Raw genomic sequence first — 21,557 nt, forward strand, 5'->3', positions numbered from 1 at the left:
AGGCTTGCTAAGTCAAGACAGCAAAATGAGAACACGAAGGTATGGAATTCTACAAAAGGGAATGTACCCACGAAGAAACTCGGGGTTTGGAAAAGGCATTCTGCATTCTAAGGGTTCATATTTCTATCCCTGAAAAAATTGACAAGGTGGCTAAAACGCAGATCACCTATGTTCTGTCCCTTCTGTTGGATATGTTTCTCTTTTGGTCCTCAACCCTGATGCTGAGAAAATCTCTAACCAGCAAGGGCTGGTTCTGGATTTTAACGTTATGGCGTGGTGGGGTATTGAGATGGATACCTGGGAAGACTATGAAACTTATGTCCAGCTAACCACAAATAGTATAAGAGGATTGGAATGAATTAAAAGAAATCTACAGATACTTGGAAGGCATTATGAGTGTATATCTGAAATCAGGTTAAAAATAAGCCGCAGGTTCTCTTGTGATTTCTGAAACATCTTTGTTTAATCATAGAATTATGTCCATCTTCCATTCATCATAAAAATCCATTTCATTACTTCACCAATCCTTTTGAAAAAATTTGGTATTTAGCATAAACAAACACTGAACATTAGCCAGGGGTGTGTTAGTTTCAACCAGAAGAGGGAAGAATAAAAAGAAGAACCCACAAAATTTTAAAACTTAGAAAAGAGCACATGAAAAGATGAACATTCTCATCCATTTAAAAAATCAAATTTCATAACAACCATTAAAAAAACTCCAGGTGGAAAAACAAGCAAACATAAATATAATCTAACGTATTTCTTTCATAAATACATTCAGACAAAACAAATGCATAAAAGAGATAGTGCATAGATATAACAACATATTTTAAGATATGAATAATTAAACCCCAATAATCATGAATTAAAAATATATTTTGATTTTATTTTTTTGTCCTTTATGGAAAAATATGCACAGCATTTGTGTAAAAAAAGAAATAGGTATACACATCAATAAAGCCACCAAAATTCACTATGGAAAGAAGATTATTTGAAAAAAGAACACTTTTTTTTTTAAAGCAAAAGGTAAAATGTTATATCATTTTCAGTTGAATTTTATCCCATAGTCACACCTACTATAGGTGTTAGATAATAGAGGTAGATAAGTTGGGGGGAAAAAATCAGTATTCTAATGCTAGGGAGAAGATTTTTATGATAGCTCAGACAGACAATTCCATTCACTCTGAAATTCAAAGAAGCTTGCAGGAACAAAACATGAAAACCTTTCTGTGCTCCATATGTAAGCATCAAAAATATCAAGCAAAATTACTGTAGTTTTAGACACAAGTGAAATTCTTGACAATAGGAATTCTTGCCAAACAGCCTATTTAGCATAGCTTTTTGCAGGGTCTGGCACTAGCCTTAAAGCTCACACCCAGGCTAACTCTTATGAAATTTATGAGGTTCAGTGACATTGAAATGAGTCAGAAGTAACACAAGATGAGAACTGGTAGTAACAATAATGTAAATTTACCATACTGGTAAACATGGTGAGTTTCTAAGGAATGATTTTTTGTTGTTGATAAAACAACAAAACAGCTGCTGAAGACATGGTGTGACTCATGATGTCAATATCATCTGTCAAATCACGAAAAGACGCGTAGCGAGGATGTGGCAGAATGGTGTGCAGGAAACAGAAAAAGTGTTCCCTTATTTCTATACATTGCTTTTTTCTCTTTTTGGGTCGTGAAAGCTCTTCCAGACATAGTAGAAGCAAACATTGGATACTCCATGGCAAGCTGATGCCCAACTGGGAGCTAATTTTACTTAATATTTTGGTTGACAAATGGTTTTGCATCTTCTGTGTCTATTTTTCTTTCCATCTCGCTAGACAGAATGTGTATATGTAACATTTGTTTGCCTCCGTGACCTTTATATTTTCATTTATTTGTAAGAGCAATGTGATTTAATTTTTTTTTTTAATGTTGCAAACATTTGTCAAATCTGCCAAGGAAATTCTCATTAATAACTTGTCTCAAATGCCTTAAGTGTGCTTAATTTAAAGATGTAACAGGCTGCTTCTGGCTAAAAGAGGAAATTTGTGCCCGGCACATCTGTGTAACAGGAAACACATTTTGGTCTCCGTTGTGGAATGTGAAATAATCCGTCATTAATTGTTGCTGCTCTCGAACTAATTGTAACGTTTTTGGGTCTCACGTTTGGTTGTTATGAGTTTGCAAGTGTGCTGGAAAACAGGTAAGAAAGAAATAATGGAAGAAAAACGAAAAACATTTGAAATATAATTTTAAGAATCCTGAAACCCAAATCCTGCAGTTTATCTGAAAACTGCACGTACTTTGACTCATAACTCAAACATCAGGCCCTTTCTCTGAAGCAGCTTATAATAAATTTAAGACATAGAACACCACAATCTCTTGTAACGGAACTGAGGAATTTCTGAGTGGAAACTATTTGAAGGAATGTCTTAAAAACTGATGTCAAGAAATGCAGATGACTTATGCTTTTCAGCATCTATTCAATCTATGACCCCTGCTGAGTTGATAAGGAAGAGGCATGTCACAGTTGCAGAATAAAAGAATCACAAGGGAAATCAAAGTATCCGTGAATAAGACTTTGGAAATTTTCACTGTCATGAGAAGGGCATTTTCCTGATGGTGTGACCTCATTCCAAACAGTACAGTAGCTAGTAGAGAGCTCTATTGCACAGAAGGTGGTACGATGAAAACGTGTTTGCTTTTTGTCACTTATGATGACTGTTTCCTGTGTTAGGAAAAAAAAAAAAAACAAAGAACAACTCCAAAATACTGAACCACCCCTGGCAGTAACCAACAAAGTAGGTTTTGGAAATAACGCTCTCGTCAAATCCATTTTAAGGCACTTAAACAGTTATGTCATATTTTTTTGTGTAAAAAAATAAAATATGCATTGAAGCAACGTTCACAAATACATGTCTTCAGAACTGTTTGTATGTACAACCCTGTACGTATATACATCGCTGCGGAAAGACCACCTCCTTCCTTATACCGTTGGTCTTGTCAACTTCACTCCCTACGAGAAAGGAAAACATGACATCAGAGTTGGACGGTATCCACGAGCAACGTGAGAGCATCAATTAACACCAGATAATTTATGCTATGAGAAGGAAAAAGAGGCCCGCCTAGATAGCATTATATAACCCAGGATCCAAACCCCTGGATCCAAATAAATTCACCCGCCCACCTCACTGGCCTGCAGAATCTGGCATCTCCCCCACGCCCGGCATGGCTATTTATCCCGTCTGCTGTGCATTAGATGGTGCCTGTGGGTCTCAGTCACTATTGTCTGTAAAGCAGAGGAGACACTCAAGGATACCCTTACGATGGACACTTTGTTTTTGTGGCCAGGTGGCCAGGTGGGAATGGCTAAATATTCCAAGCCTTCTGGATTATTCTACATTAGCCAGTGGCCCCCTGGTTTGGAGTGGTTTCTGTGCAAAGGGAAAAATGAACAGCGTCCAGTGTAGTCTCCCTTTTGGAAATGCTTCTGTTACTCTGCAGGATAAATCCCAGAGCTTTTAAACATTTAGAAGAAAACTTCATTCTGATTAATTTGCTGTTCACTATGACTGTATATTATTGATGGAGTATTAGGATTTTCAAATAATTTTCTTCATTCTTTGTCAAAATTTATATATATAAATTCTGGTCTATCATGCATATACACATTGTTAAACACGAGCATATATACAAATGAAGTTTTCAAAGGGGATAAATAGTAAAAGAAAGAAAATTACTAAACTGCTCCTGTACCAATTCTGAGTGGGAAGACCCCAGCCTGGAGTGGTCCCCAGCACAGAATGATGTTTGCTAACATTTTGTTCAATTACAAGAGGAGGGAAGGTGCTGGAGGGCTACCTTCTCAGGCAGGATTCTGGGGACCTAGGGCTCTCCTTCTAAAAGCAATCTTGGGGGTGGGGGGGGAGAGATAAATTAGGAGAGTCTGGGATTAACATATACACACTCCTATATATAAAATGGATAAACAACAAGGAGCTACTGTACAGCACAGGGAGCTATACTCAATATCTTGTAACAACCTAAATGGGAAAGAATCTGAGAAAGAATAGATATTCCTATATATTTTTATTCTTATATATATTCTTACATATATAACAATCACTTTGCTGTACACTTGAAACTAACACAACATTGTAAATTAACTGTACTTCAGTACCAAAAATTAAACAAAAGCAATCTTGTATTTCTGTTTGGAGCATCGTTGTGGTGTAGGGGAAAGATTTTGGGGGACACATAGACCAGGGTTCAAGTACTAAGTCTAGCACTGAGTAAACCCACCCCCATAACCCTGGGCAAGTTGCTCAACTCTCTGGGCCTAGTTCCTATGTGTTCAATGGGGATAGCAGAGCCTGCTACAAAGAGTGTTGTAGAAAATAAGGAACATCAGTGATGATAACAGTGATTATATCAGATAGCTTTTGTCAAATACCTGCCACGTAATCCTCCACAACCCTAAAGAGTAGATGTTATCATGAGTCTTAGTGTGGCAGAGACTGAGGTACAGAGACGTGAGGTAACATGGCCAGGGTCACACGGGGGTAAGGTGGCAGAGCTGGCAGGATGGCTCAAGGGCCCACACTCCGAACCTGGTGAAGGCTGGCACGTGCTCAGCATAACACAGAGCTTAACAGGCTGTAGTGGGGCTATTCCGTTTTCAGGACACTAAGGACACGACACACAGTGCTCTGTCACTGGCTATCTCCTTGACACCTTGTGAGCAGGCGAAAGAAGTCTTGCAAAGTCTGAGCCACTGGAAGAAGGAAGAAGCCAGCTCTACGGGCACTTCCGTGGTATGTGCTGCATCTAAATTTTGTATGAGTCACTCAGTTTGTTTTATTTTGGCTGATAATTTAGAAAATCAAATCCACAAATATCAAATAAGTAACAAGACTTCTGAGCCAAGTGTGGTGAAATTGACGTCCTTGTGTGGCCTCCTTTGCTACTGAAATTTTATTTTTTAATTCCCAAACGCATAGTACAAAGAAGTTATTATGTGTCTGGAAAATTAAAAATAAAGTAGACACTCTGGATAAGTCCAGGTGCTATCATATTTAGAAAGGCATGTGAAATCAGGACACATACAAATGATCAGGTGGGCAAAGATGGTGGGCACCCGAGCAGAGGGGCACATATATTTTGAGTATATTTACTGAAACTTTAATCCACTGCAATATGCCCTTCAATATGAGCAAATTAAAAAGGGCTTTTAAAAACTACCTTTTAAGTATCATCGTGCTGTTATAACAATATAGAACAATTAGCCCTCAATCCTCTTGTTCAAATTGAATTGGATTAATGCGTCATTATTATCGTATTTAGTTAAGAGAATGTGTACTTGAGAACAAGGTTATATGTGCAAAAGTTAAAGCATATGAACAGCTAAGATTCAGAAATAGCATTTCAATGTGACTTAGATCCAAATAAGATTCTTCTAGAGTCTCACCTTCTGCCTTGACACCATCCAAGACTTTATTGTTGGCACCAACACACTTCCCAGAAGGATCTGCACCGGGTGGTAGATCAGCAAGGGGACGGATATTAAAGAGAGGTACTCATGGCCTGCAAACACGATCTTCAGCATTGGAATCCCTGATGAACAAAGAAGACAGAAAACCTAGAGGCAAATTCAGTCTGTCATCAAACTAAAGACATATGCCATTAAAACTGGACTTCGATTTGCGCCACCTTTCTCTTGTGTATATTCACAGAACTAAAAAGGGAAGGTCTGGAACGACTCACCAAATCTTTCCATCTTCCTTTCACTGTGTAAACCTCCAAGCTCTATCTAGAACAGATTAAAACTGAAAAGGTCGTCGGTTCAAGGGCACCAGTAACTCTCACTGCAAGTTAGCAGCCTGTCTAACAAGGAGAGGTGAGAAGATAGTGGGGAATAGAGTTTCTTTTTTTTTAATTTTTAAATTTTATTTAATTTATTTTTTTATATAGCAGGCCCTTATTAGTCATCAATTTTATACACATCAGTGTATACATGTCAATCCCAATCTCCCAATTCATCACACCATCACCCACACCTCCCCGCCACTTTCCCCACTTGGTGTCCATACGTTTGTTCTCTACATCCGTGTCTCAATTTCTGCCCTGTAAACTGGTTCATCTGTACCATTTTTCTAGGTTCCACAGATATGCGTTAATATACGATATTTGTTTTTCTCTTTCTGACTTACTTCACTCTGTATGACAGTCTCTAGATCCAACCACATATCAATAAATGACCCAATTTCATTCCTTTTTATGGCTGAGTAATATTCCATTGTATGTATGTACCACATCTTCTTTATCCATTCGTCTGTCGATGGGCATTTAGGTTGCTTCCATGACCTGGCTATTGTAAATAGTGCTGCAATGAACACTGGGGTGTCTTTTTGAATTATGGTTTTCTCTGGGTATATGCCCAGTAGTGGGACTGCTGGGTCATATGGTAATTCTATTTTTAGTTTTTTAGGGAACCTCCATACTGCTCTCCATAGTGGCTGTATCAATTTACATTCCCACCAACAGTGCAAGAGGGTTCCCTTTTCCCCACACCCTCTCCAGCATTTGTTGCTTGTAGGTTTTCTGATGATGCCCATTCTAACTGGTGGGAGGTGATACCTCATTGTAGTTTTGATTTGCATTTCTCTAATAGATGTTGAGCAGCTTTTCATGTGCTTCTTGGCCATCTGTATGTCTTCTCTGGAGACATGTCTATTTAGGTTTTCTGCCCATTTTTGGATTGGGTTGTTTGTTTTTTGATATTGAGCTGCATGAGTTGTTTATATATTTTGGAGATTAATCCTTTGTCCATTGATTCGTGTGCAAATATTTTCTCCCATTCTGAGGGTTGTCTTTTCGTCTTGTTTATGCTTTCCTTTGCTGTGCAAAAGCTTTAAAGTTTCATTAGGTCCCATTTGTTTATTTTTGTTCTTATTTCCATTACTCTAGGAGGTGGATCAAAAAAGATCTGGCTGTGATTTATGTCAAAGGGTGTTCTTATGTTTTCCTCTAAGAGTTTTATAGTGTCTGGTCTTACATTTAGGTCTCGAACCCATTTTGAGTTTATTTTTGTGCATGGTGTTAGGGAGTGTTCTAATTTCATTCTTTTACATGTAGCAGTCCAGTTTTCCCAGCACCACTTATTGAAGAGACTGTCTTTTCTCCATTGTATATCCTTGCCTCCTTTGTCATAGATTAGTTGACCATAGGTGCGTGGGTTTATCTCTGGGCTTTCTATCTTGTTCCATTGATCTATGTTTCTGGTTTTCTGCCAGTACCATATTGTCTCGATTACTGTAGCTTTGTAGTATAGTCTGAAGTCAGGGAGTCTGATTCCTCCAGCTCCGTTTTTTTCCCTCAAGGCTTCTTTGGCTATTCGGGGTCTTTTGTGTCTCCATACGAATTTTAAGATTTTTTGTTCTAGTTCTGTATAAAATGCCATTGGTAATTTGATAGGGATTGCATTGAATCTGCAGATTGCTTTGGGTAGTATAGTCATTTTCACAATATTGATTCTTCCAATCCAAGAACATGGTATATCTCTCCATCTGTTGGTATCATCTTTCATTTCTTTCATCAGTGTCTTATAGTTTTCTGCATACAGGTCTTTTGTCTCCCTAGGAAGGTTTATTCCTAGGTATTTTGTTCTTTTTGTTGCAATGGTAAATGGGAGAGTTTCCTTAATTTCTCTTTCAGATTTCAGAATAGAGTTTCTTCGAGAAGGCTGAGGCATACTAGTAAGGTAGAGGTTAAAAATGGATCTTTTCTGCACAACACTGTAAAGCAACTATACCACAATTAAAAAAAAAAAAAGGATCTTTTCTTGCTTAGTAGTGAAACACTCTGTTGGTCTTTAGGGAAGCCTGCCTGGCACCATTTCACAGCCCCCAAGTTCACTTTGGGGCTGAAAGTATATGGTAAGATAAAGTATGGTATATATGGCTATAAGTAGGAGGGTACTTCAGCCAGATAGATATTAATAAAGGCTTTTGCACATTCTCTTTTGGCCAAGAATCTCGAAGCACTTTAAGCAGTACTGTATACGGCAGATGAATTCTAAAATCTGTGCTGAATGATTAAACCCCACAGTGAAGGCTGTAACGGAACTCAGGTAAATGAATACTACTTCTGAGTCTTCCGCTCTGTTATATGCAGGGCAAGGTGTGCATATTTTGTAAGCAGCTGCCCAACATATGTAACTATTAAGCTTCTGTAATAGAGTTCAGACACTGGTGATTTGACTATTATCACCAATTGCTTTAATGTGGTCCAGTTGTCAGTACGGCTGTGTATGTACATCAGTTTTTCAACTGAATAGTTTTAACAGCTTAGCTTTCTTTTTGTTTCTTTGAGAACAACCACTGAAAAGGACCCAGGCTCCTAAATACACACAATGATGGCATATAAATAACGTTTTATGATAGCCTGGTGAGGAAAGCTCTGTTTTTTCAATTATTTTTACCTTCTACTAAATTTCAAACCTTTATGCAAAAATGTATTTCATGGCTGCTTTCTTTTTCATAGCCTCACATATCATTGCCATAAACTGCAAACACTTAACTCTTCCCAAACAAAGTCTCTCTCTAAGCTTCAAGCATATGCATTTAGATTTTTGCACAGCTTCTGTCTTCTCACTAATATAAAGAACAAAGGAGTTTTCTTTTTAAAAGTAATATGCTTAATCCACTTATTGGATTTGAATTAGATCAGTGTTAGATATTGAAAAGCAGCATTTAATATTATAATCCCAGAGGGCTTCCCTGGTGGCGCAGTGGTTAAGAACCCACCTGCCAACGCAGGGGACACTGGTTCAAGCCCTGGTCCGGGAAGATCCCACGTGCTGCAGAACAACTAAGCCCGTGTGCCACAACTACTGAGCCTGCGCTCTACAGCCTGTGAGCCACGACTACTGAGCCCGCGTGCCACAACTACTGAAGCCCACGCACCTAGAGCCTGTGCTCTGAAACAAGAGAAGCCACCACAATAAGAAGCCCGCACACCACAACAAAGAGTAGCCCCCATTCGCCACAACTAAAGCCCACACGCAACAACAAAGACCCAACGCAGCCAACAAAATAAATAAATAAAAAATAAAATAAAATGAATAAAATCTAAAAAAAATTATATTCCCAGAAAGTTACTACAATGAGAAATGAAGAAGACCTGAACATATACTACTCCTGTTTTCAGGAAAGGTTATTTGGCCCAAAAGGATGATGTGAAGGAGTTGGGGGGTGGCGTGGAGTAATAGTGGGGCTAAAGGGAGCAAATGATAGAAATATGGAGGTATGTGTCTCTAAAAAATGGTCAGAGCAGGGGTTTCTGACCCCAAATTCAAGGACGATGGCTGCTGGGCTAAATCACCTGAGTTACACTTTCTTGGCTAAGTTCAGGCAGGCTCTGGGTCGTTCTTCAGCCAGCTCAAGCAAGCCCACAGATATGGTCACAGGGCTGCTGCTCCAATACGCAAGTTCACAAGGTATCTTAATGGAAGCGACATCAATTCACTGTAGTGTGATGAAAAGATAGTAGTAATAATGATAATAACGGTTTGTATGCAGTGAGTACTTACTTGAGGCCAGGTGCTGTCAAGGGCTCTCCCATATGAACAGACAACAACTCTCGGTGGTTGATGAAACCTATTGTTTGCACCATTTTACTAATGAGGAGACTGAAACGCCTCATTAGTGGTTAGAAAACTTTCCCAAGTGGCAGAGTCTTTACTGCAATCTAGGCCACCTGGGTTTCCAGTTCTGTGTGTCAGGTAAGGGTCAAGGCCTCCAAGGTCTTCAGTTCAAGATGCCACAGGCATGGCAGCTCCATGAAGCAGAAGAGGGCCTGGGATGCAAAGAGCTTTCTAGTCCAGAAGTCCTTTCGGAACTCGCCTCCCTTGGGCCCCTAACCCTCCCAGCAGCACTTCCGGGGGCAGCAGACCTCACACTCCCCTGCTACCCAAGCTGGGGTATTCCTGTGATTTCACAGCGGCCAGGAGCTCAGTGACCACGAGGCCTACCCCAATAGTGGCAAGGGAACCCCAGACTGACACTGCTTTCAAGATACTTCCAGTGTACAGGTGAACTTCTACCTTCTGTGGACCCTGCTATCACTTTGTATGAAGCTCTCTTCTGGTCCTGGGCTGGTTCTTCAGCTCTTCCGTCTCATCTTTGAACACACTCTTCTGTACAGACCAGGCTGGGACTCTGCAAACATCACTCCTCCTTGTCAGCAGGCGGCCCCCTGGACACTAGAGGAAGGCTGGAGAAGGCGCAGAGGCCTGGGGTTTGGCCCCAGCGGCTAACCCACTGTGCCCCTCCTTGAAGGTCTGACCCCTGTTTCCTCTCCAGACTTCTAGGTTCTGAGAACCCAACTTCTTCCTTTGTTGCCCCAGCTCCGGCTACTTCCTGCACTTATTACTCCTTCATTTCCTCACTGTCCCCTCCCCACTTTCCCACACTGTTTTAGTGCCCTATGTTGATGGCGTGGCGTGTTTGCCTGCCTCACCCTGGAGACACAGGCCCTCTCTCACTTGGCTTCGCACCCCAGTCATCCACTTCGCCTGGAAAAGAGAGGGCTCCCCCATGACTGGCCGCTGCTGTAGACATCTGTCGAATGAAGTAGGGATTTCTCTTCATCACTTTTTGTGCCTGCAATACCTTCTTGTTAATTGTTAATCAGATTTCCTATCACCACCACTCTCAGTGACTAATGTTAAAAATATGATTGAAAATCACATCAGAGAGAAAAACTTAGCTTCCGGAGATTAGGGGCCAGGTCCCTTTGCTGCGTCTTTGCTTGTCACTGTCTCAGGGTGGATTCACCACCGGCTAATCCCCGGATGAGGGGAGGGGGACTCTAGAGATTCAAGTCAAGCTATTTGTTTTGGGAACCTTTCTGTTCCCTCTGTCTGAAACTCTACCTTACTTCTCGATCATTCAATTATCCACTTTCCTTTTCAATTATTAGTTCCTTCGCAATCTCTTCTTTATATCTCAGTCTTTCCCCTGCTTTTCTTCAGTTTCTCCCCATCCGTCCTCCTGGCAGCTTCCACCCTGTGCATTTTCATTTTCTCGAGGGTCAGAGTAGGAAGAGAAGTTGGGAGAAGTGGTGGGGTGGAGGGGGAGGTAACTATTCTACGATTCCATGTCCGAGTGGTCCAGTCCACCCTGGCGATGTTTGGAAGCGGCGAGTTTACGATCTCTGTTCTAGGGCATCTTTGCTGTGTTTCCAGCACTATCAGGACGAACACTGGAAATGAAATAGAGAGAGTCCTGGAACTGTGAGGGCCGCTGTGCTCACCACACTGCGATTTCTGTCACCTGGCCACGAATTTGGCAAAACTTGACCTTCAAGTCAAATCAGAGAACATCGCTATGTCTTTTTCCAGAAGCCCATGTGATGCACCACCCTTTCATCCTCTTCACCCACCCTTTCAACAATTCACTCAATCGTTCATTCACAGATTAACTTCACAGATTAACTAAAGGGCGAGGCAAGTGACACGACCCTCACTCAGGTAACTCACAGGCCCCTCTATGACCACTCCCACTGCCTCCCCGTGACCTTCCTTCAGGGCTCGGTCAGCCCTCACCCGCCCCCCAACCCTCATCCCAAACCCATCTCTCTGCCTTCAGGCTTGTCCTCTGCAGGGTATTTTCCAGTCTGTAACCAGGCTGAGTACAAAATCTCTCTCCGTCTCACCATGCTCCCCTGGGCTCTCTCTGTGCTCCAGCCATGAAGAGTGCGGTGCCCCTTCCTCCCCTCCTCTCCCCAACCCGTGCCCATGCCCATGCTCTAGGCTCTAGAAGTCTCACCCCTCGGTCTTTGCACGTGAGTTCCTTTTGCCCAGGATGCTCGCCACCCACTTCTTGACCTGCCCGATTCCTTAGCCCGCAGTTTCTAACTCACCTCCTCTGGGAAGCCATCCTTGATGTCCCAAGGCTCCTTTCTGCTCTAGGCTTACCCAACTGGGGTGTGTTCCGGCCTAGCGTTTGCTGCATTTATTATCGCTGCTTGCTTTGTGTGTGTGTGTGTGTGTGTGTGTGTTTCCCTCACTAAGCTGTTAGCTTCTTAGGGTCAGTGACTGTTTTGTCTTCATCTCTGAGCATCTTAGTGCTCAGAGGAAGAGCACTGAAGGATCGGACTTGTGCTTTTCCAGACCCCATCATAAAGTTACTGTGCAGACTATCACTCCATTTTCACTCCATTCATTAACTAGGGAGAAAAAAAGGGCAATAATTTCAAAAAACCAAACAAACTTACTCAAAAGAGTTTTCTTTTTCAAGTAAAATTTAAATATAGGACTCTTTTCATCTTGCGATCACTGCGGTAATATAAATGAAGCAAATTAATTTTAATGCTCCCAGGTACTGATTCTGTGTCACCATTGTTGACAGGATCCGACTAGACTTTATGAGACGGCGTTTGACTTTATGGAAGTGAACACCATGCGCGCATTTACAATTTTACAGGGACTTTAAGCTGTCATGCTGAAAAATGTTTATAAAACATTAATCAAAAAATGCCTCTTTAATACAATGCATTGTCTGAAAGATGTTAGAAGGCGCATATTGTAAATGGATTCTTTTTCTGACTAAAGTAATTTCCACCAGAAGCATTTCCCCACTGCTCTACAAGTACACTGTGTGGAGAGATAAAGAGCACTTCCCCAGCACATTGCTACCTGCTCCAAACACTTGGGAAATCACTAATGTATGGCATGCCATATTTCCATGTCACACATGACACATTCGTCTAAAATTATCCAACAGACTTTGACACTGCGGCATATTCCATAAGCAGAGCTTTCAACTGACATCTGCCAACTAAGAACTTCAAGTGAGAGCTTTCTTCTTCTAACAAGCAAATAAGGGGTTTCTTTTATCCTACACCCAGGATGGAAAGGATAAAACAATACGTACCAGAACAAGCGGGGGTTCCCCCCCTATTTTAAATGTTTATTTTATGTTCTCTGAATTAGAAAATTCCCTTTGTATCAAGTTTCAACAGTTACTACTTTCTATTGGATGGACGGTTTTTAAATTTTTCCTTGAGAAACAGACATATTTCTTCCTCGATTAAATATGGACCTTTACATACCTCTCATGGAAGGCCGCTCTATTGCTCACAATATGAACACCATCTACTTTATATCGTTGTTCAGAGTTTACTTGTAGGAGCACGATGCTCTCACCATCTACTCATTCATTCAAAAAATACTTTCTGGGCCTCTGCTGTATGTGATTTACTGTTCCCGGTGCTGAAGATATAAGGAAAATAACACAGACAAGGCCCCTGCCTTCCTGGGGCCCACTTTCTGTAGCACTTGCCCCAATCACCTCAGCTTTCCTTCGTCCAGAGAGTGAGCGCCGGCCTGGTGCATGCTTACCAAGTTGCTACAACTCAGAGTTTGGGGATCCCCATTTGTCTTTCTACTTGTAGATCAAGTCACCAAGTTCTGGAGGTTCTTTCCTCTATCGAGCACTGTCCTTCCCCCTCAGGGTTCACTGCCACCTTCCTAATTCGGTTCCTCATAAAATCAAGCCAAATGACTCTTTCAGCTTCCTGACATAACCCCCTGTCTTCAGACTCTTCCCTTCATCAATCCTACAAACCACAGCCAGATTAATCTTCCTAAAACCCACATTAATTAAAGGCAATACCCTGCTCAAGAATTACAATGACTTTCCAGTGCCCATTCATCAAATCCTCTACCCCTTTGACGTCAGTAGAGAACAATGGCAACTACCGCCATTTTGTAAGTGCTTCCTGCCTGCCAGGTGCTTTTCCTGCATTATCTCACTTAATCCTTAAAGCAGCCCTAAGAAGTAGGTGGCAATTTCCCCACTGAAACATGAGGCAACTGAGACGTAGGGCAGTTATGTGACTTGCCTAACATCACACATCTGGTAGGTGGTAGAGGCAGAATTAGACCACAGTCTATTTACTTTTAAACACTAACCTATGTTAACTCCATTAAACCAAACTCTCAGTTGCCAATTGCTGTCACTGACTCAGGCCTAGAACTTTCTTGTCTTTGTAAAAGCTGAGCCCCTGCCTCGATCTTGTCCTTTCCCTCTGGGTGACTAAATCCTATGGGTTGTTTTGTGCTCAGCTTTACATTTTTTCTCCATGGTGAAGGTGGCCTCCCTACCGATTTCTTCCTCTTTTGAAGAATGAAGCCTCTCTTCCTAGTTGCACTCCATAATTTAGCACTTGCTTATGTTGCCATTATTTTCTTTTGTGTAGGTTTTGTTTGCCCCTGAAAATAGGCAAAGCCTTATATTTTTCTTTTAATCTCCTGCAGTGTTTAAGCACAGGACTGGTACTCAATACATGAGTGATTAATTATTGAAGAATAGGTGCTAAAGCAATGTTTCCCATCAAAAAAGACAGGACAAGAACAAATACTAGTTGCTTTACTGGACTAAAAAGAGAATCCGGGCTTCCCTGGTGGCGCAGTGGTTGAGAGTCCACCTGCTGATGCAGGGGACACGGGTTCGTGCCCCGGTCTGGGAAGATCCCACATGCCGCGGAGCGGCTGGGCCCGTGAGCTATGGTCACTGAGCCTGCGCGTCCAGAGCCTGTGCTCCGCAACAGGAGAGGCCACAACAGTGAGAGGCCCGCGTACCACAAAAAAAAAAAAAAAAAAATCCTTTGCACACCCCTCTGGGAGAGGGTTGTATTTCATAGGAGAAAAATATATTCATTATGGCAGGAAGGAAAGAAATTGGTCTGACCGTGGAAACCAAACTTTGAAATGAGTATTGAATAGTGGAGTAGGAGAGGAAATATATTGAAAAACACCCTTTGTGTTTTTGAACTTGAATATGTCACTTAATTTCCCACTTCGCTAAGAGAGAGTATACGCCAATCACCTGGATCCTTTCCTGTCTTTCAAAAGTTCATTCACCTGAATTCACATGACTTGTTTTCCATTTAAATTCTTTCTCGGACGTTCCAGTGAGTTCTGGAGAGAGCTGCTGGCAAGTCTGGCATCGAGCTGCTTCGCTCTTCAGTCGCCATGGAGATTTCCCACTTTTGTTTAGTTTGTTCTTAGTTAGAAACATCCATAATTTTACTCTCCAAACATCTTACACATTGTTATTTGAATTCTATCTCTTCCTTCTTAGTGCATCTCTCAGTTCAAAAGCCCACATTTGCCTTTAAGAGTCATTGGGATAGATGGTCTCCCCAATCATAATGTAATTGAAGAAGGCAGCCGCTGTTAGAGGAACACAGCCACTCTTTTCAGGCGTCACTAAATGCCAGTCTGGGTCCCCTTCTGACCCCACGCGCGTGTGCGTGTGCACACACACACGCACGCACACACACACACACACACACTCACACACTTTCTCTTCAGAGACAAATAGTCACAGAAAGTCAAACTCACTGGCGCTGATTTATCTCAGTTACTAAACAAAGGGGTACTCATATGCCTTTTCTAGAACACAAAATGGTACCATGACAAGGTACACCAACAGTTTTGGAATTTGTTTAGAAAAGGCTTTCAGTTAGGATTTTCCTAAAGCAAGCTAATTTTCAGTAATATAGCTGTCGTTTCATGCAGCAATTTATAATTTATTATGTCCAGTAGCCTACACAAGGCAGTACAGGTAGCTGTTACGAAGTCTGATACAAGACACAGAGAGCCCCGGGTTGGAATCCCATGCTTACCACTTACCAGCTGTGTTACTTTGGTTAGGCAAGTGATTGAACCTCTGTTTTCACATCTGTAAAATGTACCTACTTTGTAGGGTTTTTTTTTTCTTAATAAACCGTAAATGAAACAATACACAATGTCTGGTAAGTAGTAAGTCTTCAGATACCATTCTAGGTGCAGTGAATAAGTGGGTAAACCGATACCCCTCCCCCAACCCCGCCTTCATGGAACTTATGCTCTTGTTGACTAGGGAGAGAAGATGGAGAGTGCCATGTCGAAGCTAGGTGAAGAGCAAATTCCACCCAACCACAGAATCATGGCACGGGGCAGTGAGGAAATGCAGCACTGTAAAGCTGTTAGGCAAAATGGATGCAGTGAACATTTGGGTTATTCTAATTTTTGTCTCTCTTTTAGAGTGGGTAAAAAGAAAGGCCACCTACTTCCAGGTTGATGGGTACGGCTTGGCTTGCTGTCCATCAGAGAGAGGGCCACTAACGTGTGGCCTGTTGGAGCAGGTGGTACGTCTGCACAGCCCCCAGAATTACATTCTGCTTGTAATGCTGGCTATTCTAGGACTTCCCCTGAAACCCATTCTGGAATGTTCCAAAGGCCGGCGAGTCTACTTCCTGCAGATTCCCTTAGGAAGGTGGACAGGATGTCACGGATCATGTGACCTGCTCTCATTCACTCCCATCTAAATGACTGGTCTTTTGCTCAAATTCTCCAAGGTGTTTTAATACACAGATTGGGCTGCCTTACCCTTGCCAGTGATTTACATTTTATTTGCTTCCCTGTTCTTTTCGTGTCATTCCATCTGTAATGGAAAACTGCTATATTATCTTTTTTTTTAATTAATTTATTTTATTTTTGGCTGCGTTGGATCTTTGTTGCTGTGCACGGGCTTCCTCTAGTTGCGGCGAGCGGGGGCTACTCTTCGTTGCGGTGTGCAGGCTTCTCATTTCAGTGGCTTCTCTTGTTGCGGAGCACAGGCTCTAGGTGCACGGGCTTCAGTAGTTGTGGCTCGTGGGCTCTAGAGCTCAGGCTCAGTAGTTGTGGCACGTGGGCTTAGTTGCTCCGCAGCATGTGGGATCTTCCCAGACCAGGGCTCGAACCCGTGTCCCCTGCATTGGCAGGCAGATTCTTAACCACTGCGCCACCAGGGAAGCCCACCATATTATCTTTGATGTGACTCCACCATCAGAACCTCTATTGTTGCTTTATGAGACACAGAAGGAAAGATTCTTGTCCTTTTTGTAGAAGGAGTCATCCAAAATGATGTAAAACTAAATAATATATGCAAATAAGAACTCTTTCGTTTTCTCAGTGTCCCAGTGATGTGTTCAGGGAACCCACATAGACTAGGGCATTTCTAAATCGCTGAACACAAAGGCAATAGCAGCAGCTCAGGGATGGCTAACAACCAACCCCCTTGGCTAGACCTCCGGCAGAAAAACAAGACAATCTTATACCAGTTTCACAGGTAAGTAAAAATGGAATTTTAATTTCCAACCTCTGAGGCCTGAAAAACGTCCCATGGTTATCTCTGTAGATGGCATATGAGAGGGAAAGGGACACGTGGAATTCCATGCAGGAGGTGTCAGAAATGCACTTCACATGTTGGACTCAGACACCCCCTCTGAGGTCCTGATGGGGCTCTCCTGCCACCCTCCCCTCCACAGTTAGGAAGACTCACAGCTCCATTTCTTTTCGGTGTAGTCAGGAGCTATTTAGCTATGCTAAACCAATGTTTATGTAAAACTTTCCTAAGAGATTTATCCTTCCTTCATATTTCAAAACCAGAATTCAAAAACATAACATTTTTATATATTATAAAATACAGACTGTAATAATATATAAAAATACATCTCCCTTTATCCAAAAGGCAGAGTTAGGCCTGGAAGAGCAGGAAAATGAACAAATACAAGGGTATAAACTAGAAGTCCGAGGCCATTATTAACAGAAGGAACAATCTTTCCAGTAATTGAGAGTTTTAGAAAAAAAAGGGCAGTGTTCATGTTGTAGTCTTTCGGTCATCTCACCTCAGGCAGGACTTCAGAAGCCATATCTGGAGTTCATGGACCTTTCTGGCTCTTATTGGTATGTTGGTAGGTGGAATACAGATTGTGGAAAATCATTACACAGGGCTTACTATGGGTCAGGCACTATTCTGAGAGTGTGCCAACATTAGCTCATTCACTCCTTATGTCTACAATGTGAGTGAAGGCTACCGTTATTCTCCCCATTTTTCAGATGAGAAAACTGAGGCAGCAGAAGAATAAAAATCTCCCCAAGGCCACGCACAGTGAGCAACAGTGTGTAGCTGGGATGTGAACACAGACAGACTGGCTCTGGTTCTGGACCCTCTACCACATTACTGCCTCCAATGGTGATTTTTCAGAGTGCCTGGAACCCGAGAGAAAAAGAGATGCTTGATGATATTAACAGAATAATGGAGGGTGAAAAGGAATAGAATATAGAACGTAAGAAATAAAATATTTACACAGGAAAGGTCTGCAAAGAAGAGAGGTATTCCTTTCGACAGAGGAGCTCATATGACCAGCTTTTACTCACTTTGAATAAAAGTTGGTCGATGACCATTTTCTGACCATTGTCAGCCCATTCAGAAAATGAAAGATGGTGGTTTAGCCTTCAGTCACCTGGGCTGTAACCCTACCCCTTTGCTGAAAGTTTTACGTAATAAAACTTGCATAAAGATGCAAGAAAAGACCCAAATGAGCAGCTGGTGTTACTTCTGTTTTGAAACAGGTACGTTCTGATTGGAAAAGATGTTTAATGAACGTCCTGAACTGGCTCACCAGATGCCGACAATGAAACATTTAACTCTACCAATCGAAGGTTTCAGCCTCGGAAGATTAGGTACATCCTCACCTATCTGACAGCATTGTAGGAGTAATTAACCGATGGGGAATTCAAGAATGCATTGAAGAGCTGAGCCGTGGAGGCTTCATTCAGATGCCCATGGTGGCTTCCGGGAGGGGTCACCCTATTTGCAGAGACAGGTGGGAAGGAAGTAGAGTGAGCTTACCATTTTCCTTCTCTGGGCTGCGAAGGAAGAGTCATTTGTCTTCTAAAGAGAATAATCTGCCTAATGTTCACAATCACAGGATGTGAAACCTCAAAAATAGAGTGAGAGTTTCATATGACAAAAATAACACGAAGTCATCAGAATAGATTAAACATCGTCACCAACACAGGGCTGGCCCCATCTGACTGGCTCTGGAAAGCCTTGTCTAGTTTTACAGATTTTCTTAAAGATGTGTTTTTATATAAATGAAGAAAAACACTTGGAACTTTTTAAGTGTGAGCCAATGAGAGGCTGATGAATACGACATGCACTGTCACTGATTCTGCCACAGCTTCCAACACCCTAAACTTAGTTTTCCCTAAGATTTTGCATTGATAATGTTCTCAACAATGGACAGAGGAACTTCTGGAAGGCGTCCAAATCGTAGTTAAGTTGTAAATGGGAGTAAACTGTGACCCAAATGCACATACACTTTCTGTTTTGTCAACATGGCCACTAATCACCCTCTGGTGCTAATTTTCTTCTTGATGGTACCATGTTTATGATAAACCTAAACAGAAGAGATATCTTCTGACACAGAAGAACAAGGATGTTTTGATTTGGGGATTAGAAACTAGAATTATTTACCCATAAATCCATCTCTCTTTTAAAAGGCTGACTCGGAGACCTTCAAGATGGCGGAAGAGTAAGACGCGGAGATCACCTTCCTCCCCACAGATACACCAGAAATACATCTACACGTGGAACAACTCCTACAGAACACCTACTGAACGCTGGCAGAAGCCCTCAGACCTCCCAAAAGGCAAGAACCCCCCCCACGTACCTGGGTAGGGCAAAAGAAAAAAGAATAAACAGAGACAAAAGGATAGGGACGGGACCTGCACCAGTGGGAGGGAGCTGTGAAGGAGGAAAGGTCTCCACACACTAGCAAGCCCCTTCGCGGACGGAGACTGCGGGTGGCGGAGGGGGGAAGCTTCGGGGCCGCGGAGGGGGGAAGCTTCGGGGCCGCGGAGGAGAGCGCAGCCACAAGGGTGCGGAGGGCAAAGCAGGGAGATTCCCGCACAGAGGATCAGTGCCAACCGGCACTCACCAGCCCGAGAGGCTTGTCTGCCGGGGCGGGCGGGGCTGGGAGAGGAGGCTTGGGCTTTGGTCGGAGCGCAGGGAGAGGACTGGGGTTGGCGGCGTGAACACAGCCTGCAGGGGGTTAGTGTGCCACGGCTAGCCAGGAGGGAGTTCGGGAAAAAGTCTGGATCTGCCGAAGAGGCAAGAGACTTTTTCTTCCCTCTTTGTTGCCTGGTGCGCGAGGAGAGGGGATTAAGAGCGCTGCTTAAAGGAGCTCCAGAGACGGGCGCGAGCTGCGGCTAAAAGCACGGACCCCAGAGACGGGCATGAGACGCTAAGGCTGCTGCTGCCGCCACCAAGAAGCCTGTGTGCGAGCACAGGTCACTATCCACACCTCCCCTCCCGGAGCCTGTGCAGCCCGCCACTGCCAGGGTCCTGGGATCCAGGGACAACTTCCCCAGGAGAACGCACGGCGCGCCTCAGGCTGGTGCAACGTCACGCCGGCCTCTGCCACCGCAGGCTCGCCCTGCATCCGTACCCCTCCCTCCCCCCGGCCTGAGTGAGCCAGGGCCCCCGAATCAGCGGCTCCTTTAACCCCGTCCTGTCTGAGCGAAGAACAGACGACCTCAGGCGACCTACACGGAGAGGAGGGTCCAAATCCAAAGATGAACCCCGGGAGCTGTGAGAACAAAGAAGAGAAAGGGAAATCTCTCCCAGCAGCCTCAGGAGCAGCGGATTAAATCTCCACAATCAACTTGATGTACCCTGCATCTGTGGAATACATGAATAGACAACGAATCATCCCAAAACTGAGGCGGTGGACTTTGTGTGATTTTGTCTGTATAGCTTTGCTTCTACCATTCGTCCTAGGGTTCTGCCTGTCCGTTTTTTAGTATAGTTTTTAGCACTTGTTATCATCGGTGGATTTGTTTTTTGGTTTGGTTGCTCTCTTCTTTCTTTCTTTTTTTTAAATTAGTTTAAATTTTTTTTATATTTAATATTTTTTTAATTTTTTAATGACTTTATTTTATTTTACTTTTTCTTTCTTTTTTTCTCCCTTTTCTTCTGAGCCGTGTGGCTGACAGGGTCTTGGTGCTCTGGCTGGGTGTCAGGCCTGTGCCTCTGAGGTGGGAGAGCTGAGTTCAGGACATTGGTCCACCAGAGACCTCCCAGCCCCACGTAATATCAAATGGCAAAAGCTCTCCCAAGATCTCCATCTCAATGCTAAGACCCAGCTCCACTCAATGACCAGCAAGCTACAGTGCTGGACACCCTATGCCAAACAAATAGCAAGACAGGAACACAAACTCACCCATTAGCAGAGAGGCTGCCTAAAATCATAATAAGGTCACAGACACCCCGAAACACACCACCGGATGCAGTCCTGCCCACCAGAAAGATAAGATCCAGCCTCATTCTCCACAACACAGGCACTAGTCCCCTCCACCAGGAAGCCTACACAACCCACTGAACCAACCTTAGCCACTGGGGGCAGCCACCAAAAACAAGAGGAACTGTGAACCTGCAGCCTGTGAAAAGGAGACCCCAAACACAGTAAGTTAAGTAAAATGAGAAGACAGAGAAACCCACAGCAGATGAAGGAGCAAGATAAAAACCCACCAGACCTAACAAATGAAGAGAAATAGACAGTCTACCTGAAAAGGAATTCAGAGTAATGATAGTAAACATGATCCAAAATCTTGGAAATAGAATAGAGAAAATGCAAGAAACATTTAACAAGGACCTAGAAGAACTAAAGATGAAACAAGCAACAATG

At 42.9% G+C, this 21,557-nt stretch overlaps 1 protein-coding gene across 2 annotated transcripts in view; it reads right to left on the reverse strand.

The window, feature by feature from the left end:
• Positions 1-903: 903 nt before the first annotated feature.
• SLC10A7 (solute carrier family 10 member 7) overlaps positions 904-21,557 on the reverse strand; it is a 252,019-nt gene continuing 231,365 nt past the window's right edge. For both annotated transcript variants that reach the window (XM_029234967.1, XM_029234966.1), the window contains 2 exons: positions 5,461-5,606; positions 904-3,009 (listed from right to left, as the gene is read on the reverse strand). In XM_029234967.1, coding sequence (XP_029090800.1) covers positions 2,980-3,009; positions 5,461-5,606 — 176 coding nt within the window. In that variant the 3' untranslated portion in view covers positions 904-2,979. The remainder of the gene's footprint in view (positions 3,010-5,460; positions 5,607-21,557) is intronic.

The sequence above is a fragment of the Monodon monoceros genome, unplaced genomic scaffold, assembly GCF_005190385.1.
Source record: "Monodon monoceros isolate NGI ecotype Baffin Bay Population unplaced genomic scaffold, NGI_Narwhal_1 Super_Scaffold_20, whole genome shotgun sequence".
NCBI lineage: Eukaryota > Metazoa > Chordata > Mammalia > Artiodactyla > Monodontidae > Monodon > Monodon monoceros.